At 34.7% G+C, this 14,800-nt stretch overlaps 1 protein-coding gene across 2 annotated transcripts in view; it reads left to right on the top strand.

The window, feature by feature from the left end:
• Nucleotides 1–596: 596 nt before the first annotated feature.
• Nucleotides 597–14,800, top strand: part of LOC100159936 (GATA-binding factor C) — a 60,806-nt gene continuing 46,602 nt past the window's right edge. For both annotated transcript variants that reach the window (XM_008183331.3, XM_001945258.5), the window contains exons 1-2: nucleotides 597–1,217; nucleotides 8,012–8,405. In XM_008183331.3, the coding sequence (XP_008181553.1) occupies nucleotides 8,045–8,405 (361 nt within the window). In that variant the 5' untranslated portion in view covers nucleotides 597–1,217; nucleotides 8,012–8,044. The remainder of the gene's footprint in view (nucleotides 1,218–8,011; nucleotides 8,406–14,800) is intronic.

The following is a 14,800-nucleotide window of genomic DNA, read 5'->3' as shown; positions in this document are numbered from 1 at the left end:
ATATATATTATATACATTATACATATTATATAAATGTAAAATAAGTAACTACCCATATTATTATATAATATAAATATAATCTGTATATAGTATAGATACCGCGCAAGTCTTCTGCTTTTTAGGGAGTTGTGTAAAAAAATGGAAAAAAAAAGCATAAGTATACGAAAAAAGGCTCGCTGTATAATAATAACGTTTCTTTCTCTATATGCCAAGCATAGGGTAATATACCTATACGTACATATATATAATAGAGCTACATTTGGCGTGGACCTGCAGCAGCGGGTGGATGTGGGTCGTAGGGGTTATGTGTGGGGTGGGTGCGGGTGGGTGAGAGGGCGAGAGAGTGCGCCAGTGAGTGTGTTGTGTGTTTTTTTCGTTTCGTTTTGTTTTCCTCTTTGGGTTTTTTCTTTTTTCGTTTCCCCCGTTTTTCTGGCCTGCCTCTCCGCCGGACCGTTTCGGCAGCTCGGCCAATGGGCGATCAGGGGGGCGTCGCGACGCGGGCGGGGCTCGGGCGCCCGGCCGGCGTCGCGCGCCAAGAGTGGGGGTGTAGGATCCGCGACGGGCCGTGGGCACGGACGAGCCGCACGACGCCGCGCCGTTCAGTTCAATGTTCGACACCGGTTGCGATCGTGTAGTATGTGAGAAATTTTTTATCCGTTCCGTCGTCGTCGTCGCCCGTCCGCGCTCTCTCGACATCGGTTCACCGCAGTAATATTAATACAATTTAATTGTATTATCAATATCGTTATTGCAACCGTCTCGCACGGCGACAACGATATTAATATTATAATATTATTACGTACCGATATTTATAACATTGCCCGCGCGAGCTGGTCATCGCCGTTTACGCGGACATCGTCTCCGGTAGAACAAAATATTATCCTATTGCAGATTTCACCGGTGTTCGAGCGGAGTAAATTTTCCGATCATTTCGTCGCTCGCGGTCCGTCGCGTATTTATCGATTCCGCGCGCGCCGCGCCGTCTGTAGCAGTTACGCAATAGTAACGCGCTTGTGCGGTTTGTTTTCATCGTCGTCGCCAACGCGGTTTTCGGTTGAAAAACTTTTTTCCGCGGATTTTTCTCCTTAAGTGATATTGGTTTTCATGCGCATGTTATCCGCGATCGACTTAACTCGCTTCAGTGTTATCGCGTCATGAAGTTTATACATCAGATCGCCGACTGCTAGGATACGTACTTACTGTACTAAACGTGAAATGTAAGTTTAAAAAATTATAATATAACTTCGTTTTCGGCATCGCATATAGGTATTGTATAAGTAGCCTATGATTAAACATAAGGTCGAATAAAGTTCACTTTTATCCTAAAAAAGTTATAATAGTATAGATACTGCGGACCAAACACCCTATTATGTTTTTTATTCGATTTTTTAAATTAAAAAAAAAAAAACGTTTTTTTGGCTCTTTTACTCTCCTTGTATTTTAAAAAATGATATATTATATAGGTACTTGGGTGGTATGATATAGCTATGTACCAAACTATACCAAATCAATCAGTCAACCTACATAATCGCTAGCGCGTTGCGAATAAGAATTTTTTTAAATCATAACTATACCTATAGGTATAGGTAGGTACAGTGTTGTATTTTGTTATACTTAGAAACAGATTTATCGATTTCGCCTTTTTTTTCAGTAAATCTTTTATTTTGTCAGTCTCGCGCATGATATAATATTTGTATAGGTACCTAAGAAACATTTTTTAATATTATTTTACAAGAATTGTCAAACATATTTTTCACAATAAATTCCTTGGTATACTTCACGCTTATCATTATTAGAAAATAATATTAATTGTCTGTATACATAGTCAATTTATATGTCACATAAGACATAGGTGTAGTTTAACAAGTCTATTATGACTCTGATTATGACACATTTGTACATTATTGACTTAGCTGCAGACAGGCAAAATATAGGTATTATTTTAACAAAACCTCTAACTTAATATAGTGCGAGTATAATATATTAATTATTAGTTGTGAAATTATAATAAAATATATTCTCAGATATAATTAGGTAGAATATAATTTACTATGCATAATATTATAGTATATATTTTAATAATATTTTTGCTATCAATTTTTTATTTTTTTACACACAACGATTGCAATTCAAATATTTTTCTCAAGTTCCTAATATATATATATTTACTTAAATGTTACCTCTTCGAATAATGTTTGTGAATAAAACGTTAGTTATATATATCTATAAAATTGCATTAAACAAACATATCTATAATAGGTATAAGTAGGTACTTACTCAATTTTATTATATCATTTTTATACACAATAATTTCCATAAGAAAATATTCAACGCGATTTTAATTTTAAATACAGAAATTCATAATGCATAAAATTAAAAAAAGAAAATATGATATATTATAGTATACTAAAATTGAGTATTACTTATTAGACATCATTCATTTTTAAAGGAAAGTATAATAATATGATAGTGCCTACTTATAATTGGCGTTACATACGTTTACATACTCGTAATTATTATATTTAAACATAATTTAAATTTAAATTTACCAAACAGTTATAATTACAATAATAGTGGGTACACCTACATACTCTAATATTTAACACACAAAAATTAGATTAATTAGAACTTAGAATAAAATTAAACGTTTAGTTGTACACCAGATATTATCATAATATAATATGTATCTCTTACACTTATAAATTATAATCAATTTCATATTATAATTTTTTAAATAATTAAAAATATATAAATATCAGTTTTCAATTGTTATATATCATACAACTTTATTTCATTTTCAAGATGCGTTTTCTTGCATTGGAAAATAAGTTTTGATCATCCAATTATTATAATAATATAATAAGTGAACGGATACAAAAATACTATATATAGGTACCTATTCAATTTGAATGAACTAATTAACTGCCGTTTTAAGGTCATTATTAATTTTTATTAAAATACAACAAATAAATAATAAGCCTAGGTATGCCTAAATTATAATTTGGTGTTGCGTTGTTCTATTGTGAGTGCACTTGTATATAAACAATACAACTTGCAGTAAACGTACCTACTTAAAACAGTTAGTTAAAAAAAAACGTTAAGCAACAAAGCGCCAATTTCATACAGAAAAAAAACAATATAAAAATATAACAAAATATAATAATAATATAATATAAGTACATACACTAGTTCAAGTAACTACAACTTGAGAGTTGAATTAATCAAAATATAATTATATAATAATATTATATTGTAGTAGTATTTTAAATTCGTGTAATAATGCACTTTGTTTAATGTTTAAGGTGATTTAGAAATACTTAAATAAATTAATACCTGTAAAACGTACATTTTTTGATTAAATAAAAACTTCCAATACGCACGCATGTTTTCATGAATTTTTTTTATAGCATCTAAAATATAATTTAACATCTTGCTGTACTTTTAAATTATAAAACAGAACACAAAATGAACGAAATTCGGTATATGTTCCTAAGGTTATATCAAATATTTTTGAATTATTTAGCATTCAATAGGTATTCAATAATATTATTGTTGTAGGTATTACTTACATTTAAATTAAATTGTTTAAAATTCGTAAATTTCAAAACTAGTCTAGGTAAGACCCGGAAGGTCAGCTGTAGGTATACAGTAATAATAATTTTAATGGGATCATCTTAATATTAACTTTAAAAATAACAATATAAGATACGTCATAATTATTTTGCTGAATAAAATTATAAAAATTATTATAATTAATCATTCAAATTTGAATTTCGTAAGCACACGCCCATTCAGAATTTTACTAATAATATTGTAATTTAATATACCTACCAACTTTTTAAAATCTATTTATTTATTTTATGAGATTATACTATTGTATGTAAGATATAGTTATATATCTCGTATACCTACCAATTTAAAAGTACAAATATAATTACATATCTGATTGTATATAATTGCCATAATATAAATTCCCATTTGATTATGGTAAAGGGATAAATGTATAGTACTTACATATTTAATTAAAAATACTTATATGTTTCTTTCGAAACACGAAAGAGGATAACTTCTACATCATTCGTAATATTTGTTATAAATCTAGAATCGAACTTTATTCAAATGAGCTATACCATACGCGTCTAATAATAATATGTTTGTCGAATTAAAATTTATAGATATAGGTTTTTTTTTCTTTCTATCGAACGGCTTTTGTTGTAAACGTTTACACTTTTTATAGTCTTTACATATTTATATATATATATATATATATATATAATATAATGCATATTATACAGATTGTACCAATCGTACCTACCTATACAATATATATATTTACTCGTATCAAAATTCACAGCGGTGGTCCCTAAAAATTAAACTCTGTATAATACATTTTATGCAATATCATATACTACACACACTAACACACACACTTATATTTATATATATAAGTATATAACCAACAACCGTGTATAATATAATAAGTATTTGCCCCATGTAGCGTCGATGCTTTTCATGTATATAATAGCTTGCCCCCTACGTCATAACAACTGTTTATTGGTGACATCCACATAATATTATATGGCAAATCTCCGCGAGTACCTACCTATATAATATAACCTATATATATGTATGTATATAAGTAGGTAGTGAGTACATGTGTTCGGGGTGCAGCAGCATCAGCAGCCAATTACCTATATAATATATATAATATTAATATGTATGTATAAATGCAGCATCGTAGGAGTACAACTGCTGCAGCTTGTATATAATAATATAATATAATACGCAGAGTGTCCCCAACAATAGTGGCTACAGGTGTCTGTCCTTATGTGGAAAGAAGATTAGCCCACTTAGCGTGCACGCTGTATACGGTATTTAGAATAAATTGCAAAAGACCTCCATAAATATCCGCAATATCTTTGTTCCGATCAGGTTTATCTTATATTATACCCCTTGGGTTATACCTATATGCCTATTTATTTTTATTTCGGACTATATGAATATCTGCAGCAGCCCCCCTAGTGCACATAGGTAGGTGGGTAGGTAGATATAATATGTACCTACTATACACTACTATAATATTATTACGATCTATTATATATATTCCCAAGTGTTTGTATTATGTAAAAATGTGAGCCCAGCGATATAATATATAATTCGCTAACAATTGCGCACTTGTATACCGCGGTATCGTCGTGTACCTATTATACTTGTACCTATATATTATTTTATACATAGGTACCTACCTATATTATATTTACACAGTACGTTATTGCTTTTAATATAACAACGCGCAGCAATAACGATAACGATAGAAAACAATTTTCTCTTGTACATATTATTATATAGTTAGACCCAATACGTACCTACCTATATTATGAATTAAGCATGGTCGAAAGTTTGGGCACGATCTTGTTTGATGATAATTAGAATAGCAAAATTATTATATTACAATATGTAGACCTGAAATCGAAATTATTATACGGTCATGCGGCTAACTAGATAGGTTTTTCAAATAATTTTATCGGCAAACATAATATATAATATAATATTATTTGTATTTTATAGGTGCTGTAGTTAGTAATCGTACAGCACCTATTATCGTACAAATATAATGATAATAATATAATATAAGTACCTACCTATACTGCAGCGACGCATTTAGTATTATTATTACTATTATTATTATTATTAGGTATATTATATTATGTACGTGCTCTCATCATTGTCAACGTTCGGGCGCCTGTTGTTTTCCAATTAAAATACGTAGCGGCGAATTTTTTATTATTATTATTATTATTTTTTTTCTTGTGTTGAAAATCGTGTGTTTTATCGTCTTTCCCACTGTTTTCCCATCGAACAATGGGCACCTTGAATTCCAAACACGCGCAATGATTAATGTTCTAGTGTTCGCAGGTACACACTCACACACGCAAACTTACATAGGTACACACACTTATAATAATATTATAATATTATATACCTATATAGGCGCATAATATAATAAATAAATGCGATTTACGTAATTTCACGTACAAGTTAATTTACTTCACAGCAGCTATTATTAGCACAAGGTGTATAACATGCGCATCGTATATTATATAATATAATATAATATGGTATAAACGGGACGTATAATATGACCCTCGGACGTGGTGAAGCAAAATTATATATAAGCCCGGATTTGCGCGTGGGTGAAATGTTATTATCTATGAGGCAGAGAGATTCAAAATGTTTGTTTTACATACCACTATTGTGTGTTTTATTGATCGCGAAGTGTACCACTAATGACTAAACATGGAACTGTTCAAAATTGCAATATATACCTACCTATTTAACATTTATGAAATAATAATGTTGGTACATTTACGAAATATTTGGTATATAGGTTAGGTATACTTACACAAGACACAATATAATAATAAATCCGTTACACACACGTTTAGACAAGTAAAACTATAATATTCTATTGATTTCCCGTAATACCGCATCACCACGGCCTATCAACTAGTAGCCTTCTGCGTACCAACAGCGGTACGCTGTTAATATTATTGTAGAACCACTGAAGTCTATGTAGGACTTTGACGGATTCGTATACAATTTAAATGACTGCCTGTTTATACTACAGATTATGTTGGAGGCACTGTAACTATGGTAGTGGTGTACGTTTTATTCGTTGGAGATCTAGCTTTTCGCACTTTTTAAAAAATGCCCGCGGGCAAACACGTGAAAATCGTCGCACGTTTATGACCGCCATGATCGTTATAATTCGTCTGCAATATACTCCTATGTTCTATATTATACCGGTGAAAAGTAAAAACGCCAATTTATACGAAGGTACCCAGATAATAATATTATATATATTATATTTTACCATCAATTTATTGCTAAAAAAACACTTTCCTTTACGCGTGCGCAGTCTTCGGTCGAGCGAGGCGTTGAACACGTCCTGTGCAGAGCTTTGGGGGCAGAGTGTATAGGTATAAGCGCGCACCTATACCTAAGCCAATACGAAAATGAAAATTATAATTACAACGAACTCCACTGGTCGCGGTTAATTGTAATAATTACGTTATCAGCTGATCTCGTTAAGATACTGTAATAGTTAACTATACTATACTATATGGATAACCGCGAGCGCGTAAATGGAACGGCCGTTTTAAATTTTAAATCGCGTGTAAATAGGTATAATAAAAACGCGTGTTAGTCATTATTATTATTATTATTATTTTTCTACACGTATGTGCATGTAGAAATTTGTAGGGAAAGCTAAATTTTACGATCCACCGCCGTTCCTGTGTCAGTAAACCACCGAATTTCCGGTAATTTTTGGTAAAACGCGTGCATATTCGATTAGCATATTTTCGTTTTCATAAATAATTATTTAGATATTTTTGTAATATTATTACCAATGCGTAGGTGTGTGAGTCCATCCGATGGTCGGGTGCACGCATATTATTCTAATATTCCACTTTTTTTCAAGATATTTTACTATGCTCTCCCGAGAGTCCATAAGACTGCAGGGCGTCTCTGCTTTTGAATATGTCGTCGATAATGTTATTGATATTATAAATATTAAGCATTTATTAAGTTATGAAACTTTATTTTACGTTTCTGAAAATTAGTTTCACTTTTGCCATCAGTGTGTTTTGGTTGGGATATCCGATATTATCAATTATTTTTCTGAAATTCTTCGACGCATTTCGACGAAATGAAACAGAATATTAATAAAAGCTAAAATTAGACTTCTGGGTACGAACCACTATTGGAATCGAACTTCAAAAACCGTATGGGAAATTAACGAGAAAAATATTATAATTTTCTTCGAGAACTCTAGATCAGTTTGCAGAATAGCGTTTCGACGGGTTTTTGTCACACAAAGTATTATAACGATTATAGGTATGTCGGATTACAGGTCCACCGACTGGGTATTACATTTTAGGGTGTTTATTTGACTATTGCAATGTCGCAAATAAAATAAAATTGATTTTGTTATCTTTTGATTTTACAGCGTGTCACAGCCGCGCGAGCGCTCTATAGCGGCATGGAAATGGCTGCCGGCATGGAAGTGGTCGGCGGTGCCGGTGCTCATCATCACCACCACCATCACCCGCATCACCGGAGCTGGTACGAGACGCCGGCCGGGTCGTCGTCGTCGTGCCGAGACGAACCATTGGTGGCCGACAACATGTCGGACCACATGAACTCGTTCTTCGCCCATCACCACGTAAGCGCGCTGGACGCTCACCCCGCGGCCAGGGACTACCATCATCACCGAGCGGCGGCGGCTGCCACGGCCGCTGCTGCGGCGCCGTATCACCGCGACTCGCTCACCGTCACCGCCCGCTACTATCACCAGCAGATCCACTCGCCGTTCGCGCCGCCTCCGCCGACGTCATCGCACGGTTAGTCCTGTCAACCACTGTACTTAGTGATAATATCGCACTGGAAAAATTGATATTTCCACGTTTAATTAGTGTACCTGATAAAATATCGGTGATTTTTCTTTTTTCTTTCCCCCCTACGATTTCAATAAAAACACTTTTCTTTTAATGTCAGAGGGAAGAATGTGCGCTTTGCAGGGGACATACAGAGTTTTTCCCACGGACGTTCATTGCATACGCTTTCCGAAAAATAGCTAAGACTATAATATAGTTATTATAATTGTAACAAAAACTGCAGTTTCAGATAGATGCTATCTAATCAATGCTTCAATCGTTTTTCGGTTTCTGATTTATCTGATCAACGCAGTACGCGGTAATTGCTGTTAAACTGTCCCAGTGGTTAATCTAATAATATTTTATAATAGGCTTATAATATGGTACAGACCTGTCCCCTAATATATGTCCGTTTTTATCGAGTCTCGGCTATAACAGTAAAGCTGCACTTATTATTTTTATTGCGATTCGCGCATTTGATCGGTCCGACCTGTAGATGGTATAATATGTACGATGGCTTATAATGCGCATATTATAATATATTAAGTCTACTTTTTTCCCAAAACACTTAAATGTACATTAAAAATTGTCTTAGTTTTCATTACACAGCAATGGTTGTTTATACTACTTCAAATTAATTTTTAATACAATCATTTTAATCTATAATAATAGATAGCTATAAAAGCTATATAGCTATATATACATCAATTTTAAGTTATAAATATTTTCACAGCTATTATATTATACACTCAAAGTATCAAAATAGTATTTTTTTTTCTTCGTTTTACGTAATGCTCAAACTATAAAATATACAATACATAATATTATATAACCAAAGGCATTATCCAACTTATATAAATATACATAAGTACCTATATACATAAGCCATTCAGAACGACGTGGTTGTAATAATATTATATTAGATAGGTGCCAAAATACGTTTCGAAAACTACTTAATATTTAGATATGGAACTGGAAAACTGCAAAAATATAATATATTTTACGGTTATGAAATTTCACCCGTTCAGCGGCGCTCGCGTTGCCCAACCCTTCAGTCCTACTCCCTCGTCATATTCCTCCCATCAGGCCGACGACGCTGCAACTACGCTATACAATAATTATTATGCTTAGGAATATTTCTATTCGACGTGTACTATAGGTACAGTCGTCCGTTGAACACGTACCTATTGGTATGATATATTATTATTATTGCTACATCGGTCGTTCTATATTTCTTTGGATAAAACAACAATAATAGCCTCGTGCAATAGTCCGGCATAATATGCATAAACCTGCTCCCGTCTATGTATGTTTAATATCGAAATAATGCGCACATAGATATATCTTATATGTATATAATATATATAATACGTAGGTATATACACATAACGTGCTTCGCGTTGTCTATGCGCCGCGGTATACGATTTAACGGCCCTCTCATTAATTATTAATTAATATAATATATATTAACCGGACATTGAGTAATTTTCAAGTGTAGAAAGTGAAACACTGTAATATATTTGCTCCGGCAAACGCGTACATTTTGTTGTATATATAGTATATGGACACACCGCAGATACACTGCTTCTATATACCAGCTAGGTTTATATATATTATTTACATAGAGTCTCGCCGGACTTCGGACGGCGATGATGTACACAGCCTTAAATATTACACTATATAGGTATCTATATTATTATTATATACCACGACCGCGTTGTCGTTTTCCACGCACGCACGCACACGCCGCCCGTGGAAAACACTTTGCCGCCGCCGTCAAGGATTTATATTTTATGGTGGCACATAGTCATGGACGAGATAGCACACTGCAGTATAGGTACCTTATATACTCTTTTGATGGCGCTGACTCTTTACACTTGGCTGACCACCACTACACACAAACACACGCAAGTCTACAGTCGGTCGTTATAATACATATGCGGCTATCATTAACCCGCAATAATAGTGAAAAACACGACGAAAAAACGACCGAGAGAAAATAATAATAATAATATATGCGTGCTGTATAATAACAATATAATGTATTATTATAATAATATAATATTATACGCGTTATGTATATTATTTAGGTATATATAGGTACTGCTGTTGCACCATTGTGTGATGTACACGACGTGATGTATAATATTATAAGTATGATTATGATATGTGCAGAGCGCTGTTTTGTGTTTTTTCTAAGGACACCCGATCATCGAAGTCCCACTAAATTGTATATATATATATATACATATACCTATCTATAACCCACCTTTATATACACACCGAAATTTCGTTTCCAAAACTCTATCTGTACGTATATATGATTTAGTGATGTTTTTTCTTCTGCAGTTCGCCCCTCGTCGTGTTCGACAAACACCGTTTTTAGAACATTACCAGCTATATTCCTCATGTATATTATAGGTGAGCCGTCACTCCTCCTCGGTGGCCGTGCTACGTTATTATATCAATATTATGTATAACGCTCGTCCGCTGCAGCGTTTCATTAAAACCGCTCCGCAGGCATAATTAACGGCTCGCGATCGCTTTGTAATTTCCAGATTCAGAGGTCGTTCTCGTTTCGTATATCCTACCCCGTCGATACTATTATTACACGTATTAAATTTTGTTTTCGCCTCCTCCGCCGCCGCCGCTGCCGCCGCCTCAGCACAGTGTGTGTGTTATTTTACCACCGCGGAATCGGTAATTTGTAAGCATAAACCGAGAATCCGGTAAGAACTGCGTTCGGACCGTAGAATTATCCCTGGACATACCTGTATATAAACATATTATACACGTAGGTTAGGTAACCTATAGGTACCTATATACGTACCGCGAGTCGTTATTACTATGTTTGGTACATTATAATATACGCGACGCGTACACCTATATGGTCGACCGAAAAGGATAAATATCACATTTCGTGTACAGCACAAACGTGAAACGCGTTTAAACACAGCAGTGAACCAAAATATCATATTATTATGTTAAACCCATAATATGTATAATAATATATACGCATTGCAGGTGATGGTGTCGGTCAGTGTGGCGCTGGACCGGACTTGACCATCATTCGTAGGCCACTCTCAGACACTATATTAAAAGTTTCATCACTTAAGTCTGGTTCTGTTAAGACAGATTTTCCTATAATGCGTGGAAATAACGTCACCTGCACTGTAGGTACCCACTACCCATATATAATAGCAACTATATATTATTATACAAGCACTGCAAACACGACTAGAAATATTATGTTTATATATCATAATAACTAATTTTCCCCGGCTCCCGTGTTTGTAGGTTTACAAATGACATGTAGGTGAAACGCAATGCAATGTTCTTCCACTCTTTCCGGTCAGGCCTGCATGCTCGCACCGGATACCGTGCAGCACGGGGTTCTCATTATAAAATTGGCTCTTACCCGATAATAATAAAAATATGAAAAAGTGTACTCGCGATAAGGATCTGTCACATTATATTACATCCTTTTTTTTTCACTTGTAAATTACAGATAAATACACGGCTCGTTTTGTGCAGTGCGCGTATATAATATAATATATATTTTATAATAAGTACCTACATCTATATGTATATGTACATCACACGCGTATATAATACGTATATTATATATACCGTCCGGCGGCGGAACTAATTTCGTCGTGATCGATCCGCGTGTCGCTCCGAATTAAAATAATAATGAAATAAATATATATAAGGTACACTTGCAAGCTTCTATAGTCTGTATGCAAGTACAAAACAATACGATATTTATAACTTCCACCGAGCGGACGTCCCGACAGATTAAAATATTGCATTTTCATTGATATGCACTTTTCTTGTTGTACAGCCCATATGGATAATTATTGCTTGCAGGGTGCCAGGGTCGGTACACTTATTATTACGTACAATATTGTCAATATTATACCTATATCGTGTATTATTATAACGTAGTCATCGATCGGGAGACGTTTGCTCCGGACCAGGATTGGTCTACCACAGACGTTTATTATATAAAAAATAAATAAAAAACAACACTTTTTTCATTCTATATAACATATACACACGCCGTTCTTGGCTCGAGTCCTGAATAATAATAACGCGCGGCATGATGGTTATATATATATATATAATATATATACTATGAGACTTCTCATGGATAGGTATATAATATAGGTATTACGTTCCTACCTACAACTAAATATATAACGGGCTAACCCGTCTTTATGTATAATATAATATACAATATATACTCTGCGAAACGTTCTAAAAAATAAAATAAAACGCTCATTCAGCGTCTGTACATATAGATATAATATTATATAGACGCGTTTAAATTCGTATAATATGTATGTGCAGTGTATAAATGTGTACCTATATAACTATAAATATACTCAAACCACCGGCCATATTATCACTGCTTCAGCGGCGAAGGTATCGCCATCGGTTTTTTCTTATTCCGGCGGCCGGGCCCGCGGCGAAAATACTATAGAACTCGTATATACTAGAGCGATTTTTATAGACGAAAAAACAACTACACATATTAATGTTATTAACACGGTTGTAATCGTTGTGTTTAGCGTCTTTTGGAGTATACCTATGAGTCGATCTGCTGCAGAGAATATATTATTATATAATACATAATAATATATTATGTACTATATGTTGGTATATTTACTACAGGTGTACGAGAGTATTATTTATAATTATATAGTTGGTACCTACGCGGTTTTACAAAAACCGATTTGACAATCCGATAAAAATCGCTGCGATTTACGCCGTACATACAGCTGGTAAACCAAATAAACATTTTTTTAAACGTTTTGTACTTAAACAATGTGTTCAACTACACCGTCGCCCGCGGTAATATACTGCAGGCATCTCTATACAGGAAACATGCGATATTCAAAAATAAAACACCGTTACCCAAACGTGTAGTACCTATTGTCGTTAGGCCCGTGTTATATTTTCCGACCAGATTTAGTGTTTTCTCGCCTGGAAATATTATGTCCCCACACCGCGCCATCTGCATATGTAAATAATATATTAACTAGTCCGCAGGGTTGGAGACTTAAAGCACTTAAAAATTGTAACTCGTATAATTAAATTAACCACTAAATTAATAAGAATTTAAAAAACGTTAAATCAAACAAAACACTAAAAATTCAAAAATAAATAAATAGTGTCTCTCCTCAAAATCTTCCGTTTTTCTGTTTTTCTTAAATGTTCAAGGTACTAGAATATTGTGTCGGTTCTGAATTTCTGATAATATTTTTCCAAGACTATATTATATTATACAATAAATTAATTTTTGTTAATAGTTATTTAAGGTCGTCGTCTTTTTAATGTTGAAAATATACGAAAAAAGAAAACATGACAACTAGTAAAAATCTCCGATATTATAAGCGAAAATAAGCACATTCAAAATATTTCACATATACTTGAAAACAGTTACGGTATAGGTACAAAAAAACATAAATATACATTTCCAAAACACTGCTGTATTTTAAGTCAAGTCGAAGAATTTATAAGTAAATGTTTCAAGTCTCGAACCCGAGTTTTATACGGTGGTCTTAAACCTATTTATTTTCTCAGTTGCATGTAGGCCGCGCGGTCATATATAATAATAATTATATGACATGTTGGTATAACTGGTAACTGTTTACTGTACGCGTTAATATAGGTGACCTATGGGCTAGTTAGCTTTGCTATAGGTATATATTGGTACATCAGCTAATATTTTAATAACGATAATGATTACGAAATTTTAAATTTTTTGTGAGACCGATAATGTTCGCCGGTCTTCTCTGGGCGCAAGCGTGCGCGCACCGTAACAATATAATAAAATATCAGCCGACGCCGTCGTCGACCGGGCGCGGAGACAAAACAACAAACGGGGTCGTCGCGCGCGCGCGAGCCGCACTCCACGCACGGCGGCGGCGGCGCGGCGGTTGATTAATCGACCGGTCCCCGAGGGGCACAACCGGCTCGCTCTCACTCCGGCGAGAACGCGGCCGCCGCACGTCTCTCAGAGTTTATTTTTTCCACAATAATATAATATAAATAATAATACGTGTCGTCCGAGCGCGCGGCTCCGGCGGCGCGCATTTGTCGCGCGCGACCGCGACAGTCCGGCGCGCACATTCCTGTCCGTCGGTCTCGTTACGCGCCGCGCGCACGTATATACCTCCTGCCCCGGACGCTCGGTACGCGATTGGTCGGTTCCGATGGTGCCCGGGTCCCGGCGTCGGTGAGGGGGGGAGTTCTGTCGCAGAGGTTCGGGCGGGGGACGACGACGACTTGACGTAAATATAACAATAACACAACAACGGTAAAATAACAATGTGACGTTTTTCTGTGCGTCTCGT

The sequence above is a fragment of the Acyrthosiphon pisum genome, chromosome A1 (assembly GCF_005508785.2).
Source record: "Acyrthosiphon pisum isolate AL4f chromosome A1, pea_aphid_22Mar2018_4r6ur, whole genome shotgun sequence".
Lineage (NCBI taxonomy): Eukaryota > Metazoa > Arthropoda > Insecta > Hemiptera > Aphididae > Acyrthosiphon > Acyrthosiphon pisum.
Note: the sequence above shows the minus strand (reverse complement) of the source record. Positions and strands in the feature narration are given on the sequence as shown.